The 20,385-nt window shown below is 36.8% G+C and overlaps 1 protein-coding gene across 1 annotated transcript in view; it reads right to left on the bottom strand.

Annotated features, from left to right (window-relative positions):
* Positions 1 to 10,194, bottom strand: part of arhgap24 (Rho GTPase activating protein 24) — a 39,418-nt gene extending 29,224 nt beyond the window's left edge. The window contains exons 1-2 of the mRNA XM_088435790.1: positions 9,927 to 10,194; positions 3,366 to 3,581 (exon numbers count right to left, since the gene is read on the bottom strand). Of these exons, the coding sequence (XP_088291916.1) occupies positions 3,366 to 3,566 (201 nt within the window). The 5' untranslated portion in view covers positions 3,567 to 3,581; positions 9,927 to 10,194. The remainder of the gene's footprint in view (positions 1 to 3,365; positions 3,582 to 9,926) is intronic.
* Positions 10,195 to 20,385: the final 10,191 nt, after the last annotated feature.

The raw sequence follows: 20,385 nt of genomic DNA, 5'->3' as shown, positions 1-20,385 counted from the left end.
TAAAAATCTTGAAGAATTTGTAAAAATGCCTGTATCAAATCCAGATGAATGGGGAAAAGACTGTAGTCAGTCATTTTCCAACATAATATTGACTTGTGGCATGGCTAATGTTACACCCACTCCAGGAGCTGTTCCTCATAGGGAGATATAATAATCAAGATGCAAGACAAGCAATCCAGCCAAGGACTTTCTTTGAGATTCCAAGTTGCAAAAAGAAATCCATTAATAAGAGTTGTTCTACTGCAAATCAGATTGTTACGCATTAGCCGATTGATGACCACTAAGCCTCCTTTTTATCTGCTAATTACTGGTGTCCTGCCTCAATGGTTTTACAGAGTCAGGAAGTAAAGCCCAGTGGGAGCTCTGGAGATGCCAGTGTCAGTGAGGTCCTGTTTTCTTCTGTTATCATTCTTTTAAACAGTCCTTGGTAAAGTTGTGATCAAAAACATTATGGTTGAAAAGTTAGAATGCATCATTGCTGGTTATCAATGGCTTTGAGTATCCAAAACACATTTATGAAAAATGTCTTGTCCACTGTGGGCCATGTAAATTCTTGCTTTGGCCTTGCCAATAAATAAATAAATAAATAAAAAAATAAAAAATAAAAAAATAAAAAACATTTTTGATCTCCTTAATGAGAACTCATTCAACATTTGAGTGCCACTTGTCTCAATGTCTTTGTTTGACCTTGTTAATGAAGGACGAAACATACACACACACACACGCACACGTGGATATTATATTATATGCACACACACACACACACACACACACACACACACACACACATACATATATATATATATATATATATATATATATATATATATATATACACACATATATACTGTACACACACACACACACACAAACACACGTTCATTCTTTTTTCTTAGCTTTACCAAACCAGTTATTTGATCTACAGCATACAGTAACTCGCTTGCTGCGATTGATGAGTATGCTTGTCATTTTTCATCAACTTTACTGATGCAAAACCACCGGTAGATAGCATCAATGTCCCATTTTAGATATGATATCAGCACAGTTTGTGTCCCCTTTGTTCTACTGCGGATTATAAGAGAATAGATAATAATTCTTGTTGAAAAGAGAGAGTCTATTCTTTCATTCAGTAGCTCTGGTGTACAGTACATATAATTATTAAATACAATACCTTAGAAGAGTTTTAATTACCGAACTGTACAATTACGAAAGAAATAAGAAAATCCATGACAGAGACTTAGGTAGTACAACAGTTATCCAAGGATATCCAGTTAAAGAACAACTGTTCAAAGGGTTCTCTGTGAAAGTCACTTGCGCACATTCCTCAAAATTCCCACAGCTGGGCTGTTCCTACCTGAGGTAATGGAAATCAAATGTGATTTAAAAAACAGAACGCGAAGGAGGCTGATGGACTTTTCCATTCATCAGTTGCTGGACATGCAGACCGTTACAGAGCACTTGCAGTCTGTATTTGGGCTACGTGTGAAGAATAACGTGGGAGTAAGATGGACCGCTTTCATTCTGTGCACTGCTGCCAACTGCAATGCGATGATGCATCAGGTGGCAAGCGGCCATGTAATACACACTGAGGTTGTACTAATGGGGCCCCATGTCATGTTCACAAATGACGTTCATGCTGAAGGTCAAACACCGACGTGAATATCATTGAGTATTGCAACTCATTTACTGTAGCACAGCAAAATGTTAAGGTTGAAAAAAAGATTTCCTCCCTATGAGACCTTCTTGTGTTGTCTTTTCAAGCACAATACATAATAACTTCAAGCACATTTGTGAACAATACTGTAATTCACTGTCACAGGCACGGGCGGTTTATATTCAATAATCACGGCGGCTGCTGAATGCCACCATTGTTTATAGTCTGCGTACGATGAAATTTGAGTGTGAGTGACGCGCGACTGAGTGGACGAGTGAGGGCAGGCAGTTGGCATGTCGACGCGAAGCCCACACGTGCCGTTACCCTACGCATGCTTGTGACCTCGCGCTTCCATCAGGCTGCCATTCTTGAGATTCCAGGCGTTGCTCAGAGAGGTTTGGCTGCCCAAGCGCATGGGACACAACACAACCCCTAAAAAGCGACAATGGCTTCTCGCCATTTGTTATTGTCGAACACCGACAGTAAATGCCACTGGTGATTCCCTAAGATACGTCGGAGCATAGTTTGTTCGTCATTGTTTAAATTAAGGCCAGGGAGCAATACAAAAACACAACATTGTGTAGAAGGTACAACAACAGTTCTCTTCTGCCTTTACAAAAAATACTGTCAACATTCATGGCCTTTGTTATGAAATCAAAACTTTTATTAGGTGTTGACTAAAACGGATCTTTGTGTTTCTATGAGCAGTGGATACAAAAAACTACAAACATCCCCTTGTGCAAATGCAAGGTTTTAGTGATAAAAAAAGAGACCAATATAAAAAATTTCAAAACTGTTTTCAGCATTAATCTCTTTGAGAGGGGAAGTAAAATAAATGTAGGTTGTACAGACCTAGTTATAACTTGTGATGTGACTGTAAAGGTGTTTGCAAACTAAGTTGCTTTTGGTCTCAATAAAAGGAATACTTTGGAAATTGGAACATTTATTTAGAAAATATCCAGTATCATTTTGCCATGCAAATTTTGCCAACATTTCGTTTTGTGTCATTCTTGTGAAATTAATCTTGTGAGACATCTCGAATGATAATGATTACTACGATTGATAATTACGTGCTCACAGCATATCATAGCTTGCTATCTAGATATGCTTTAGTAACTGGTCGAGTATAATTTTGTATTATGATCTAATTAGCACCGCTAACATAAATGACAGAAATCGGCAATACAGTACTGGAAAATTCAGCTTTAGTAAAGGAAGCACCGATATGTTGAAAAAGAACAAGTCTTGTTTAACTTAACGCTTGGAAACAATTATAAATCCATTTCTGGCTACATTTTGCTTTGTCATGAGAATCAAAAATGTGTCTGTCTGCGTCTTTGTTCAGTCTTTGCATACTCGCAGCAAACAGCTGCCTGGTTACAGTCAGTAAAGAGATTGCCTCGTTGTTGTCTGCATGAGTCACTGGGCTCTAACTTCACATATGCACTGATTGGCAAACACTGAATAGGAATCAGAGACAGAACTAGAACAAAATGTTTTAGTGTTTGTCATGTATTTGAAGTCGGCTCAAAATTCTTTTTTAAACTATGCTATGGACCAAAAAGGTCCTTTGAGTTTCAATGGTCGGGATTTTTTTTTTTTAACGTCCAAACCAGTAAAGTCTCTTTGACGTCAATAGCCGTAATTGGCAGTAAATGAGTTAATGTAAACAGGTTGTCAGTTGCCATGATTATTGAGTTGTCATCCTTACCAGGGACTTGCTCTCATCCTCGTCTTTGTAATAGAAGAGCTGGTCCCCTCGCAGAACAAACCAACGGTTGTGCCACGTCTTGACAAAACCACCTTGCTTTCTGAGCCAACCGCACCTGACAACACCCTGCCTCTCCTGGTGGACCTCCAGGTTGGTTTGCAACCCGCCATGCTGGGGACTGCCGTGGGACTGCTCATCCATCACGGCAACTCAAACCTGCCAAGAGTCCAAAACAAACATACATGACGTTCAGTGTACATCGGCCCGGGATTTCTGAAACATTTCATCCGGATGAGTTTTAAGTTCGATGAACGTTAAAGTTCAGCATCCCACGCTCATTTTAAACCCAACAATACATAGTTTCCTTGTTCAAAGCTGTGCATTTTCTGAGTGACTTCTGCTTAAAGTCTGCTGACATCAGCATTAAAGCCTCCGTGACTCTGGCTGAGCCGGGCTTGGTGAGAGTCCAAACAAGCCACAGGTCCAGATGACGACCAGATGCGGGAGCCCAGCACTGCTTTCAAATTGCAGTGGCACAAGTGGAGCAAATAAAATGGTGAACAAATAAAAATAATAATAAAAGTGTGGTAAGTGTTTCTGTACAGTGATTTCCAAGTCTTAAATGTGACCTTTTTGCCATCTCATGAATTTTAATAAAATCTCTCAAATGAAGTAAATGAAAACCATGTAGCTCTACTTATTTTCAATTTTTTTAAGAATCCAGGAAGATACTTGTTTCTGCTTGAAAAGCACAAAAATAGCACATATCTCACATATATTGTGTACATGCTTATATATTAAGCACATTGTGTGCACTGTATCAACTGCGTGTATCAACAGTTGATTTTTTGTGTGTTGTTGAAATCCAAAAAAGAAGAAGTGTATGTCCTTAGTTTCAGATTTATAAAGTTGAAATATTGTATTTGAAAATACATGGGTATCTCATGAACAGACAGTTTCAAAATGTTTTGGGCTGCAAACTTGTTTTCTTCTTCGTTTTGAAGAACAAAAATTAAAAATACATTTGTTTTCTACTTTTTGAATTGGTCCTGATATTTTTGGGGGGAAAACTGCATTTTTGTGTACAATGAAGCTGTCTATAAAAAAATTAATTGAAAAAATTGAAAAATTGTTGGATGTGTGTCTTGGTAGACTATTACATAATAGAGTAAAAGAAAACAATGTACCGGTAATTCAATTTTTGTGTTTCATATGAAAGCACAGGTTTCGTACCATATTATGAACTAAAAAGGGATTTTTTTTTTATTAACTAAAATCTTTGCCTGGCAAGTAACTAAATGTTTCACCCAGGCAAAAAAGTAGTAGATGCACACTAATTGTCCTAAAACATTAAACCTCAGGCCCTTGGCCTTTTTTTCCGCATCATTTTTTGGCAGTGTGCATACATATTCAGCAACATATTCATCCAAGGTATGGACATAAATTCCAAGGACTCCAGTAAAATGGCAAATTAGGGTCACAAATCTTTCCAAACCATGAAGTAGGTTTCCTTCTGGTAACAGATTTATCTCTTTGGATCAAGCATCCCTTTTGAATTATTTAATAATGTCACTATCACTGGGTATGTCTTGAGCAGCCAGGTGGGCGCCAGTTTATTTCGATGTCGATGATATTGAGAATAGAGAAATGGCATAGCCTGATGCTGTTCATGATATAGCACACTGCAAGTTGATATCAAGAGGTACCAACAAATGAAGAATAAATGAAATAGGATATCCCCATCTTGCATTTCCTCTCTCATACAGATTGTAGATATTGGCGTAATTAGTTTATAGAAACTGTTCCAGAAATGTTTGGGAGCTGATTCAACAGTATTTTCAATCTGGGAATAGTTATTCTCGGGATGATCCATGAACTTCCTTCTGGCAGAGACCATGCAGAGTGTTACTGAAACCATTCAAGGTTTCGTGAAAAAACTACAAAATTGAAAGTGTGGAGTCTTCTGTGACCACAGGAAGTGGCCGTGGGGAGGGAAAGTTGTATACAAAAAAGCCTTTTCCAGGCTGTGGCGATGGCGTTGAAGGTGCAATTTGAAAGGGGCTAATTTGGACCCATTTTAGCCTAGTCCAAGGAGCCCTTCCGTCGCGCCTTGTTCCGTGACAGAAGATGTCTGTGAGTCAGTTTGTGTGTGGCAGAGAGGCCTGAGTCTGGTCTACACTCAGTTGTGGTGAGTAAAATGCAGTGAGCCCATTGATGTTCCAAAATGGCGCCGTGCGAGTAAGAAAAGCCCACACAAGTTGTCCGACACTGTCCAGGACAAGATAACACTGATATGTACAAAAGTGCTTCTTGTGTTTGCAGGACAATTTGGAATCATACCCACTAAGACACCTTTATGCCCACTCAAGTTCATTTAAAGAATTATGCTAGCTGTGGCCTCACATTTTTTCATAGTAGTATACACAGGAGGTGTACAATTTGGTGTTGATCCAACTTAGCAAAGTCTGGCTCCAGATCAATCACCAGAAAAACTTGTAAAGGAAACATGGACGTCACATTGCTTGTCAGTGCTGTAACCCCTTCAAATATCCCTCCTCCCCCTTTTGACTCTTGCACACTGGGGCCCCCGTGACCCACATGTGTTAAAGACAAATATAACCCCAGTTACCAAAGCTGCAAGCTTAGAGAACAGTTTGCTCCTGCTGGTGTGGAGAGAAAGCCATGCTTCTTAGCGGATGTGAAAGAGGAACTGACTTCATGTGAATGCGCCGCACATATCACACCACAACAGATCCTTCACCTTAAACAGCACATACAGTACAATTAGTCTTGCGTGATTAATGTCCAATGGGAACCTATTAGGATTTATCATGTTGGTCAGAGATCAGTCACTCCTACCCACGCTTTGAGTCATTGCATGATTGCAAGCAGTACACGATGCATTATGAGGATCATAAGTTTCAAGTCCTGTAAAGGATAAATGTTAGCTTGTGTGATGAATCACATGTGGTACCCCTCCAGAGTCTACATTGCAGCATTTTGGCTATTATGCTAGCATTACTCTCACTTCTCTAGCATTGGCTACAGAATTAGCTTTAGAACTGTCCACATTAGAATCCAAGTAGTGTCTGGCCCTTCAATAATTCAATTTTTCTCAACTCAGGAATTAGATCATCATCAAAAGAAATTGGATAACAATTGCAATGCAGTATCAGTGAAAACTGAGCATCATTAAATTAATATAAGCTGTAGCAGCGTTCATTAGCTTAGCTAGTAAAATAGTGATGGAATTTTTTACATTGTGTTGAAAATGTTGTCTCTTCATTCATTACTTCAATTTGGTCAAAACATTAATTAGTTTCCTTATAGTAATTCAGCTGTGATACAAAAAATGCATGAATGTTACTGTTTGCATGCACTGTTCAAAAGGGAGAGGCTTTGACTTAGATAGTTGCCAAAAATGAAAAAAAAAAGAAAATGCTGGATTTAGGTACTAATTTGCCAGTTCAATTAAAAATCACCCAATTTAAAGACTGTTGGCACCACGGGGTTCAAATAAGGTGTGATGTACAAGAAACCAAAACATAACTTCTGTTTTCTGTTCATTGAAATTCTTAAGGTTCAGTGACAGATTGAACAAAAGTAGAGCTAAGGGGAAAGTCTCCATTATGCTCAGTGGGACAACGATCTGACTATTATCCACACACAGTAGCAGTGAAAGAACATACCATGCTCTCTAAAGATGGAACCCTGGCTAAGGCAAATAGAATAAAATACAGAAAGGGCCCCAAAATTGAACCCGGTGGAACATCATATGACAGTGGAGCAGATTGGGGAAGACAACAACTAAGGTTAACACCAAAGGTTACATGAACCAAAAAGGATATAAACCCCTCTAGAGCACTACCAATAATGCAAATGTGATGCTGCACACCTGCCAAAAGAACATTCTGCTCTCCTGTTTCATACATTGTTGTCAGGCCTAGCAGAAGAAGACACACATAGTCTTGAATGTCATTAGCTAGGATGACATCATTAAAAGATTTGTAGCAGGGATGACTGTGCTAAGCAGTACCTTGAAACATTACATGAAAAGCTCTATGATGATCTACAGTGTTCTCTTCTTTATATCGGGGGTTAAGTTCCACAAATTACCTGCAGTAATCAAAATCAGTAGAGCGTAGATATTGAACTTTTTTTTGCTTAAAGTTTACATTTTTTTACTTGTTAAATATTAAACTTTCTAATTTGTGAAACAATATCTCACATAATATTTGGAACTACAATGTATCAATCCACCTTTTTATAACACAGATTCACTTTATTTTTGTCTCATTTTATTTTATGCTATAAAAATTATATTTACAGATAGCTTCAAAGAGTAGCGGTTGTGCACATGATGGTTTTGTGGAAAAAGGCATGTCCCTTACAAATCAAAACTTAATCATTGTTAAATAAAAGAAAATGTGTCTCTTTTTGTTATTTTGTCTTGCAAACAGATTGAAGTAGTATCTTAGATCATCTATAGATTGAAGAAGAAATCATTTTTTATTTAATCAAATCAAATTGATGAGTCAAAAATAGTTTTGAATTGAAAATCCATCTAAATCGAATTGTCGACACAAAAAATATGAATCAAATCGAATTGTACAACAGTCACAGATTCCCACATCTAGAATACTGTATTTATCCTAAAGAGAGCTATATCAAGCTACTACAAAATAGTTGGTAAATTACCTAGCTGGCCTCGGGATCACTAACCAAGAATCAAAAGGCATTCTACCATTTGTTACATCTAACATCTTGCTTACACCAAGAAGTAGCCCCAGTAGCCAACTAACCAACGGTCTGTTAAACAAATGCAAACATGAAGCATCATTGACACCAGAATGTGAAGCTAATGATTATAAACATTAAAATGACACTGACTATCCTTTTGTAACACCATCTTGCTCACACCAAGATGTCACAAGCATTTAAAAAAATGTAAGACAATCACAAGTATGGCAGATATATTGGACATTAAGAGCAGATATGGGTCAAATATAGCTGCTTGTTCAAAATGTTCCAGCCCGTTTAATCCTAGCTTCCCACTTTGCTGCAGTTTCCGTGCCTTGGCCAATAAACAGCTATCACAGACCTGGGAACGGCAGCTGACATGGGCAACCTGATCCTGCAGCTTTCCAGCAGTACAGCTTGTGAGTACTGCACACATATTCCTGGCACAGGGGGGTTCATCGCGTCGCATGTACCTTCCTTTTTGTTGAACATATGCCAGGTGAAAGGGGGCGGATTGGGCCCTTACAACTATTGCAATTGACCATGTAAATAAAAAGTGGTGGGAATCTGCTAATTGCTTGGAAGTTGTGCCACGCTTGTTTTACTGACTCTGAGCAGGCCCACTCAGGTGAGATGAATACAAAAGCCAGGCATGCTACGAATATCGTTTTGCAATTGAAAACAACACAGGTTAAAATGTTTCTGTAGATAGACTTAATAAGTTCCAATGCAAGTGCTGTGTCAATTTGTGGAAGTACAGCAAAGAAAATGACAGGGTAGCATACAACGTGGTCATCTACAAATGTGCATTTTAGTTGCATGGGAGGACCACTGCGGATTTTTTCTTTATTTTAACCATAATCAAATTGCACAATTTTTATAATGTACAGTTCATTATCACTACCCATACATTTTCAATAGCGCTTTGGTGAGAGGCGGTTCACACTCTAGAAAGGGCACAAATATAAAAACAACCTTTCTATCGCACATTCACACCTGAAGTCAATTTTCAAGAAGCAGGTGTTTGGAATGTGCACTCCAAGAAAATATATGTAAGAATGTAGAGAACATGCCAGGTTCACAAGGACTGGGACTGGGTTTTAATTACAGAATTGTGAGGTGGATGCTAATCACTCATCCAAAAAGGCATCTCATCAAAACAATACTACAAAAATCTAATTTTAAAGTTGAATAATAAAAACAAAAAAAAAGTGTTTTGGGGTTTAGAGGACTAAATTGTTATACACTGAATAATATACAGTCAATATACAGTACATACTGTACATACATACATACATACATACATACATACATACACGAATGCATTTTTCATTGAGATATAATTTAATATGCCAAAACTACTCTATATATAAAACAAATAAAATAAAATCGAAACCGTGAGCACAGAAAAAACGTGCTCTGCAACTCGCCTACAGCAAAATAAAAATTACTTGTGGAAAAAAAGTTAGTTTTAATATATGACCACAAACATAAAAAAAAAACTCCTTCGAATAGATTAATGACACCAAAATAATAACATATTGTGAGTGTCAGGTCACAAAATGCCCGACGAAATTCTGCAAAAAGCGTGTGATGCAGTGCAGTTTGACGCAATTGAAAACTGCAACCATAATAACAGACATGCATAAAAATACCTCTCCGTCAATGCAACCCCAAGATTTCTCTTCGCAAGACAACCTAATAAAGAGTCGACTTTTTGTTTTTTTTAATTTACTTCAATACACAAAAGGGAGACCACATATCCAACATTCGCCATTCACTCTTGAATACATTCCAGCAAAAACAGAGCATTTCACTCACCCTTCAAATTAATAAACCAGGTGTTGCTCTCCCAAATAAATCCAGCGTGGAATACTTAGGTAAAGTTGGCAAGATATTGGCAGATTCGGACTTTCGCGATCAATACCTCTCAGATAAAACGTCGTCGAAACACCAAAGTCGCCTTTATGCCTCCTTCGTAACACAGACTACCAGCTACAATGTCAAAAAAAGACATTTGTAAAATATTTAAACCGTTTCTTTCGGTGAAAAGACGCAATTGATCTCTATGAGCAGCAGAGGCTGGGCGAGCGCGCAAGGGACAGTCTGCAAATTACTAGATGAGGAGGGGGAAAAAAACAATAACGCCACAATTTGTGATTATGAATTCAACGAACAAATCAAAAACATTAACATAATCAATATTGGGACAGTGCTTTTGAATAAAAAAAGCGTTTGTTTAATTTTGGATAATTTTTGTACTTAAAAATCATTAATAAACTGTATATTCATCTATAGCTCCAATATTGTTTAATATAAGGAGTCCAAAATCACTGGGCATTCATGACATTTTCATGATCGCACTACAACACTCGTTTTTTAAATAAATTATTTTGATAAATTTTGGGGCTTTATTTTAAATGCTTGTTAATCATTTATACCCTCAAAAAGAATCAGTGGCTCCCCTTTTTGAGTTGGGGTAAACCCTCCTAAATCACTACAACCATCAATGAAGTACTCCCAATTATGCAACAACTGCTGGTTTTCTAATAAATTCCTTTGCCTAATTTTAAGGATTTTTTAAATGCATATTGACCATAATTTACCAATATATTGAATAATAGCTCTGCTGTTGGTTGAGTTAGGGACTCCAAAATCACCACAGACAACAGTGACACCCCTCGCCTTATGCTACATTCTTTGGTTTTCAAATAAATCCCTCTGCAAAATTTTAAGGATTTTTTTATGATTACTGATCAATATTTACCAATATATTGATCAATAGCTCTGAGTTTGGTTGGGTTAAAGACTCCAAAGTCACCCCACACATCAGTGACACCCCTCCCCTTACGCTACATCCTCTGGTTTTCAAAAAAATCCCTCTGCCTAATTTTAAGGATGTTTTTTATGATTATTGATCAATAATTACCCATATATTGATCAATAGCTCTGCTGTTGGTTGGGTGAGGGACTCCAAAATCACCACACACATCAGTGGCATTCTTACCCTTAGGCTACATCCTCTGGTTTTCAAATAAAGCCCTCTGCCTAATTTTAAGGAATTTTTTATAGTTATTGATCAATAATTACCCATATATTGATCAATAGCTCTGCTGTTGATTGGGTTAGGGACTCCAAACTCACCAAACACATTAGTGATATCCCTACCCTTATGCTACAACCTCTGGTTTTCAAATAAATACCTCTGCCTAATTTTAAGGAATTTTTTATGATTATTGATCAATATTTACCCATATATTGATCAATAGCTCTGCTGTTGATTGGGTTAGGGATTCCAAACTCACCAAACACATTAGGGACATTCCTACCCTTATGCTACATCCTCTGGTTTTCAAAAAAATCCCTCTGCCTAATTTTAAGGATTTTTTATGTTTATTGATCAATATTTATCAATATATTGATCAATAGCTCTGCTGTTGGTTGGGTTAGAGACTCCAAAATCACGGCACACAACAGTGGCATCCCTCCCCTTAGGCTACATTTCCTGGTTTTGAAATAAGTCCCTCTGCCTAATTTTAAGGAATATTTTATCATTATTGATCAATATTTACCCATATATTGATCAATAGCTCTGCTGTTGGTTGGGTTAGGGACTCCAAAGTCACCCCACACATCAGTGGCATTCTTACCCTTAGGCTACATCCTCTGGTTTTCAAATAAAGCCCTCTGCCTAATTTTAAGGATTTTTTTATGATTATTGATCAAGATTTACCCATATATTGATCAATAGCTCTGCTGTTGATTGGGTTAGGGACTCCAAACTCACCAAACACATTAGGGACATCCCTACCCTGATGCTACATCCTCTGGTTTTCAAATAAATACCTCTGCCTAATTTTAAGGATTTTTTATGATTATTGATCAATATTTACCCATATATTGATCAATAGCTCTGCTGTTGATTGGGTTAGGGACTCCAAACTCACCAAACACATTAGGGACATCCCTACCCTTATGCTACATCCTCTGGTTTTCAAATAAATACCTCTGCCTAATTTTAAGGATTTTTTATGATTATTGATCAATATTTACCCATATATTGATCAATAGCTCTGCTGTTGATTGGGTTAGGGACTCCAAACTCACCAAACACATTAGGGACATCCCTACCCTTATGCTACATCCTCTGGTTTTCAAATAAATACCTCTGCCTAATTTTAAGGATTTTTTATGATTATTGATCAATACTTACCCATATATTGATCAATAGCTCTGCTGTTGATTGGGTTAGGGACTCCAAACTCACCAAACACATTAGGGACATCCCTACCCTTATGCTACATCCTCTGGTTTTCAAATAAATCCCTCTGCCTAATTTTAAGGATTTTTTATGTTTATTGATCAATATGTATCAATATATTGATCAATAGCTCTGCTGTTGGTTGGGTTAGAGACTCCAAAATCACGGCACACAACAGTGGCATCCCTCCCCTTAGGCTACATTTCCTGGTTTTGAAATAAGTCCCTCTGCCTAATTTTAAGGAATATTTTATCATTATTGATCAATATTTACCCATATATTGATCAATAGCTCTGCTGTTGGTTGGGTTAGGGACTCCAAAGTCACCCCACACATCAGTGACATCCCTCCCCTTATGCTTGATCCTCTGGTTTACAAATAAATCCCTCTGCCTAATTTTAAGGATTTTTTTATGATTATTGATCAATAATTACCCATATATTGATCAATAGCTCTGCTGTTGGTTGGGTTAGAGATTCCAAAAACACCACACAATTCGGTGACAACCTTCTCCTTATGCTACATTCTCTGGTTTTCAAATAAATCTCTTTTCCAAGTTTTAAGGATTTTTTTATGGTTATTGATCAATATTTACCCATATATTGATCAATAGCTCTGTTGTTGATTGGGTTAGGGACTCCAAACTCACCTAACACATTAGTGACATCACTTCTCTTATGCTAAATCCTCTGGTTTTCAAATAAATCCCTTTGCCTAATTTTAAGGAATATTTTATCATTATTGATCAATATTTACCCATATATTGATCAATAGCTCTGCTGTTGGTTGGGTTAGGGACTCCAAAATCACCAAACACATCGGTGGTATCCCACCCCTTATACTACATTCCCTGGTTTTCAGATTAATCTCTTTGCCTAATTTTAAGAAATTTTTTACTATTATTGATCAATATTTACAAATATATTGATCAATAGCTCTGAGTTTGGTTGAGTTAGGGACCCCAAAATCACCACACACATCGATGACATCCCTCTCCTTATGCTACATCCTCTGGTTTTCAAATATGTCCCTCTGCCTAATTTTAAGATATTTTTTATGATTAATGATCAATATTTACCAATATATTGATCAAATGCTCTGCTGTTGATTAGGTTAGGGACTCCAAACTCACCAAACACATTAGTGACATCCCTCCCCCTATGCTACATTCGCTGGTTTTAAAAAAAAAAAACCTCTGCCATATTTTAAGGATTTTTTTATGATTACTGATCAATATTTACCAATATATTGATCAATAGCTCTGAGTTTGGTTGGGTTAGGGACTCCAAAATCACCACACACATCAGTGGCATCCCTCCCATTAGGCTACATTCTCTGGTTTTCAAATAAATCTCTTTGCCAAATTTTAAGTATTTTTTTTATATTATTGATTAATATTTAACCATATATTGATCAATAGCTCTGCTGTTGGTTGGGTTAGAGACTCCAAAATCAACACACACATCAGTGGCATCCTTACCCTTAGGCTACATTCTCTGGTTTTCAAATAAATCCCTCTGCCTAACTTTAAGGATTTTTTTATGATTATTGATCAATATTTACGCATATATTGATCAATAGATCTGCTGTTGGTTGGGTTAGGGACTCCAAACTCACCTAACACATTAGTGACATCACTCCTCTTATGCTACATCCTCTGGTTTTCAAATAAATCCCTCTGCCTAACTTTAATGATTTTTTTATGATTATTGATCAATATTTACCCATATATTGATCAATAGCTCTGCTGTTGGTTGGGTTAGGGACTCCAAAATCACCAAACACATCAGTGACATCTCTCTTCTCATGCTACATTTCCTGGTTTTCAAATAAGTCCCTCTGCCTAATTTTAAGGATTTTTTTATGATTACTGATCAATATTTACACATATATTGATCAATAGCTCTGAGTTTGTTTGGATTAAAGACTCCAAAGTCACCCCACATATCCGTGACATCCCTCCCCTTAGGCTACATTCTCTGGTTTTCAAATTAATCCCTTTGCCTAATTTTAAGGAATATTTTATCATTATTGATCAATAATTACCCATATATTGATCAATAGCTCTGCTGTTGGTTGGGTTAGGGACTCCAAAATCACCAAACACATCGGTGGTTCCCCACCCCTTATGCTACATTCCCTGGTTTTCAGATTAATCTCTTTGCCTAATTTTAAAGATGTTTTTACTATTATTGATCAATATTTACAAATATATTGATCAATAGCTCTGAGTTTGGTTGGGTTAAAGACTCCAAAATTCCTGATTTCATTATTGATTGTAACATAACCAACAACACCCTATCTTCAGCCATCTTCACTTTATTGAGTTGAATATGACGCAATACCATGCTGTGTTTTCATTTGGTATCTTTTTTCATCCTCATCCCCAGACAGTTGGTATGGAACCATCTTTTGCATGCTCCACACTGAATCTACACAAAACATGATAAAAGTGTTATCAATATGCATGTTTGTATCATTGAATTCCTATTTTAATCATGATCTTTCTCATTCTTGTCAAAATTGATAAAATATTCCTTAAAATTAGGCAGAGGGACTTATTTCAAAACCAGGAAATGTAGCCTAATGGGAGGGATGCCACTGATGTGTGTGGTGATTTTGTAGTCCCTAACCCAACCAACAGCCGAGCTATTGATCAATATATGTGTAAATATTGATTAATAATGATAAAATATTCTTTAAAAATAGGCAGAGGGAATTATTTGAAAACCAGAGAATGTAGCATAAGGGTAGGGATGCCACTGATGTGTGTGTTGATTTTGGAGTCCCTAAGCGAACCAACAGCAGAGCTATTGATCAATATATGGGTAAATATTAATCAATAATATAAAAAAAATCCTTAAAATTTGGCAAAGAGATTTATTTGAAAAACAGATAAGTGAGCCTAATGAGAGGGATGCCACTGATGTGTTTGGTGATTTTGGAGTCCCTAATCCAACCAAACTCAGAGCTATTGATCAATATATGGGTAAATATTGATCAATAATGACAAAATATTCCTTAAAATTAGGCAAAGGGATTTATTTGAAAACCAGAGGATGTAGCCTAAGGGTAGGGATGCCACTGATGTGTGTGGTGATTTTGAAGTCCCTAACCCAACCAACAGCAGAGCTATTGATCAATATATGGGTAAATATTGATCAATAATCATAAAAAAAAATCCTTAAAATTAGGCAGAGAGATTTATTTGTAAACCAGAGGATGTAGCATAAGGGGAGGGATGTCACTGATGTGTGGGGTGACTTTGGAGTCCCTAACACAACCAACAGCAGAGCTATTGATCAATATATGGGTAAATATTGATCAATAATGATAAAATATTCCTTAAAATTAGGCAAAGAGATTTATTTGAAAACCAGAGAATGTAGCCTAAGGGTAAGGATGCCACTGATGTGTGTGGTGATTTTGGAGTCCCTAACCCAACCAACAGTAGAGCTATTGATCAATATATGGGTAAATATTGATCAATAATCATAAAAAAAATCCTTAAAATTAGGCAGAGAGATTTATTTGTAAACCAGAGGATGTAGCATAAGGGGAGGGATGTCACTGATGTGTGGGGTGACTTTGGAGTCCCTAACACAACCAACAGCAGAGCTATTGATCAATATATGGGTAAATATTGATCAATAATGATAAAATATTCCTTAAAATTAGGCAAAGAGATTTATTTGAAAACCAGAGAATGTAGCCTAAGGGTAAGGATGCCACTGATGTGTGGGGTGACTTTGGAGTCCCTAACACAACCAACAGCAGAGCTATTGATCAATATATGGGTAAATATTGATCAATAATGTTAAAATATTCCTTAAAATTAGGCAAAGAGATTTATTTGAAAACCAGAGAATGTAGCCTAAGGGTAAGGATGCCACTGATGTGTGTGGTGATTTTGGAGTCCCTAACCCAACCAACCTCAGAGCTATTGATCAATATATGGGTAAATATTGATCAATAATGACAAAATATTCCTTAAAATTAGGCAAAGGGATTTATTTGAAAACCAGAGGATGTAGCCTAAGGGTAGGGATGCCACTGATGTGTGTGGTGATTTTGAAGTCTCTAACCCAACCAACAGCAGAGCTATTGATCAATATATGGGTAAATATTGATCAATAATGATAAAATATTCCTTAAAATTAGGCAAAGAGATTTATTTGAAAACCAGAGAATGTAGCCTAAGGGTAAGGATGCCACTGATGTGTGGGGTGACTTTGGAGTCCCTAACACAACCAACAGCAGAGCTATTGATCAATATATGGGTAAATATTGATCAATAATGATAAAATATTCCTTAAAATTAGGCAAAGAGATTTATTTGAAAACCAGAGAATGTAGCCTAAGGGTAAGGATTCCACTGATGTGTGTGGTGATTTTGGAGTCCCTAACCCAACCAACAGCAGAGCTATTGATCAATATATGGGTAAATATTGATCAATAATGACAAAATATTCCTTAAAATTAGGCAAAGGGATTTATTTGAAAACCAGAGGATGTAGCCTAAGGGTAGGGATGCCACTGATGTGTGTGGTGATTTTGAAGTCTCTAACCCAACCAACAGCAGAGCTATTGATCAATATATGGGTAAATATTGATCAATAATCATAAAAAAAATCCTTAAAATTAGGCAGAGAGATTTATTTGTAAACCAGAGGATGTAGCATAAGGGGAGGGATGTCACTGATGTGTGGGGTGACTTTGGAGTCCCTAACACAACCAACAGCAGAGCTATTGATCAATATATGGGTAAATATTGATCAATAATGATAAAATATTCCTTAAAATTAGGCAAAGAGATTTATTTGAAAACCAGAGAATGTAGCCTAAGGGTAAGGATGCCACTGATGTGTGGGGTGACTTTGGAGTCCCTAACACAACCAACAGCAGAGCTATTGATCAATATATGGGTAAATATTGATCAATAATGATAAAATATTCCTTAAAATTAGGCAAAGAGATTTATTTGAAAACCAGAGAATGTAGCCTAAGGGTAAGGATGCCACTGATGTGTGTGGTGATTTTGGAGTCCCTAACCCAACCAACAGCAGAGCTATTGATCAATATATGGGTAAATATTGATCAATAATGACAAAATATTCCTTAAAATTAGGCAAAGGGATTTATTTGAAAACCAGAGGATGTAGCCTAAGGGTAGGGATGCCACTGATGTGTGTGGTGATTTTGAAGTCTCTAACCCAACCAACAGCAGAGCTATTGATCAATATATGGGTAAATATTGATCAATAATCATAAAAAAATCCTTAAAATTAGGCAGAGAGATTTATTTGTAAACCAGAGGATGTAGCATAAGGGGAGGGATGTCACTGATGTGTGGGGTGACTTTAGAGTCCCTAACACAACCAACAGCAGAGCTATTGATCAATATATGGGTAAATATTGATCAATAATGATAACATATTCCTTAAAATTAGGCAAAGAGATTTCTTTGAAAACCAGAGAATGTAGCCTAAGGGTAAGGATGCCACTGATGTGTGGGGTGACTTTGGAGTCTCTAACCCAACCAACAGCAGAGCTATTGATCAATATATGGTTAAATATTGATCAATAAACATAAAAAATTCCTTAAAATTAGGCAGAGGGACTTATTTCAAAACCAGGAAATGTAGCCTAAGGGTAGGGATGCCACTGATGTGTGTGGTCATTTTGGAGTCCCTAACCCAACCAACAGCAGAGCTATTGATCAATATATTGGTAAATTATGGTCAATATGCATTTAAAAAAATTCTTAAAACTAGGCAAAGGAATTTATTAGAAAACCAGCAGTTGTTGGATAATTGGGAGTACTTCATTGATGGTGTAGTGATTTAGGAGTGTTTACCCCAACTCAAAAAGGGGAGCCACTGATTCATTTGAGGGTATAAATGATTAACAAGCATTTAAAATAAATTCCCAAAATTTATCAAAATAATTTATTTAAAAAACGAGTGTTGTAGTGTGATCATGAAAATGTCATGAATGTGCCCAGTGATTTTGGACTCCTTATATTAAACAATATTGGAGCTATAGATGAATATTCAGTTTATTAATGATTTTTAAGTACAAACATTGTCCAAAATTAAACAAACGCTTTTTTATCCAAAAGCACTGTCCCAATATGATTATGTTAATGTCTTTGATATGTTCGTTGAATTCATAATCACAAATTTTGGCGTTATTGTTTTTTCCCCCTCCTCATCTAGTAATTTGCAGACGGTCCCTTGCGGGCTCACCCAGCCTGTGCTGCTCATAGAGATCAATTGCGTCTTTTCACCGAAAGAAACGGTTTAAATATTTTACAAATGTCTTTTTTTGACATTGTAGCTGGTAGTCCGTGTTATGAAGGAGGTATAAAGGCGACTTTGGTGTTTCGACGACGTTTTGTCTGAGAGGTATTGATCGCGAAAGTCCGAATCTGCCAATATCTTGCCAACTTTACTTAAGTGCGTGGAATGACAGCCCGCGCCAACAACAAGACTAGGAGGAGGAGGAGGAGGAAGAAGATGACGCGGAATCTCACCGTCCTTCTGCCCCGACTCACTGTGTGGAGAAATGTGGCCACAAGTTCAACTCTCACAACGTGTTCATGCCGAAACAGTCTCTCTCTAAGAGGAGGAGCTCACAAACATGTGCACCTAACACACTGACACACACTCAACACGTAAAAGCTATCCACTGCAGCCTGACACTTGTGTAAATCATCCTGACGTCAGCATCCCCTTTTAAGGCATCATATAATATACAGTCACAGATTTTGGGCACTTAAAAGTAGTCTTGTTTTTAATCTGCGCATCTTTTGTGGTCATTACGGTGGTGAATATAAGACTATGCGTGCCGCTAGGCTAGGCAAACATTTATGATGAGGTAACTCCGTGGACACTTGGGTGTGAGCTCAGCTGAATACACAGCAACTGGAGATGCGCACATCTTGTTTACTCGCGAGCTGTCGGCGTAGAACCGCACGCAAATCATCCATATTGCCAATAAATAAGAATGACAGCATATTCAAGCATGTTAAGGCTGGATTGATAGACTTTGGATGCCCCAGTGCATTCTAATGAGAGCCAGTATTTTTTATTTATTTTACAGTAAATTTTATTGCAGATAAAATTTTTGTGGGTGCAAATTCAACAATGTCATGTCTGTATATATATATATATATATATATATATATATATATATATATATATATATATATATATATATATATATATATATATATATATATATATATATATATATATATATATATATATATATATACTGTATATATTGAGAGTATATATATATATATATATATATATATATATATATATATATATATATATATATATATATATATATATATATATATATATATATATATATATATCAAAAAGTTTTATCAGCCAATTGCAGTGCACACAAAGACAAACATCCATTCACACTCTCAATCACATCTAAGGGGAATTATGAGTGTCTAATATACCATTCATGTTTTTGGAACTTGGGAACAGACTGGATTGCCCGGAAAAGACCCACGCGAGCAAGGGGAGAAGGGGAAAAGCCACATTGGAAGGTCTGGGCAAGTTGGAATTGAACCTGGAACCTCTGAATTGTGAGGCAGTTCATTTATAACCACTGGGCCGCTAATAATACTCATATTTATGTAATATATAAAAATGTAACTGTTTACAACAAATTTTAAAAATAAAGCAATGCATTATAAAAAAAAAAATGCATGTATTCATAACCATCTATTTTCTTAACCATTTGCCCTTACAAAGGTTGTGGGTTCTCTGATGCTTATCCCAGCCGTCTTAAGGCAGCAAGCATGATACACCCTGAATTGGTTGCTAGCCAATGGCATGGCACACAGAAAAGAAGGACGATTCACATTCACAAACACACCTAAGGACAGTTTGTCCATTTGAGTGCACATTATACCTACCATGCATGTTTTGGGGAATGCGGGAGGAAACCGGAGTACCGAGCGAAAGTCTACGCAGGTATGGGCAGAATATG

This window comes from Hippichthys cyanospilos, chromosome 15, assembly GCF_059441005.1.
Source record: "Hippichthys cyanospilos isolate Australia breed blue-spotted pipefish chromosome 15, RoL_Hcya_1.0, whole genome shotgun sequence".
Classification (NCBI taxonomy): Eukaryota; Metazoa; Chordata; class Actinopteri; order Syngnathiformes; family Syngnathidae; genus Hippichthys; species Hippichthys cyanospilos.
Note: the sequence above shows the minus strand (reverse complement) of the source record. Positions and strands in the feature narration are given on the sequence as shown.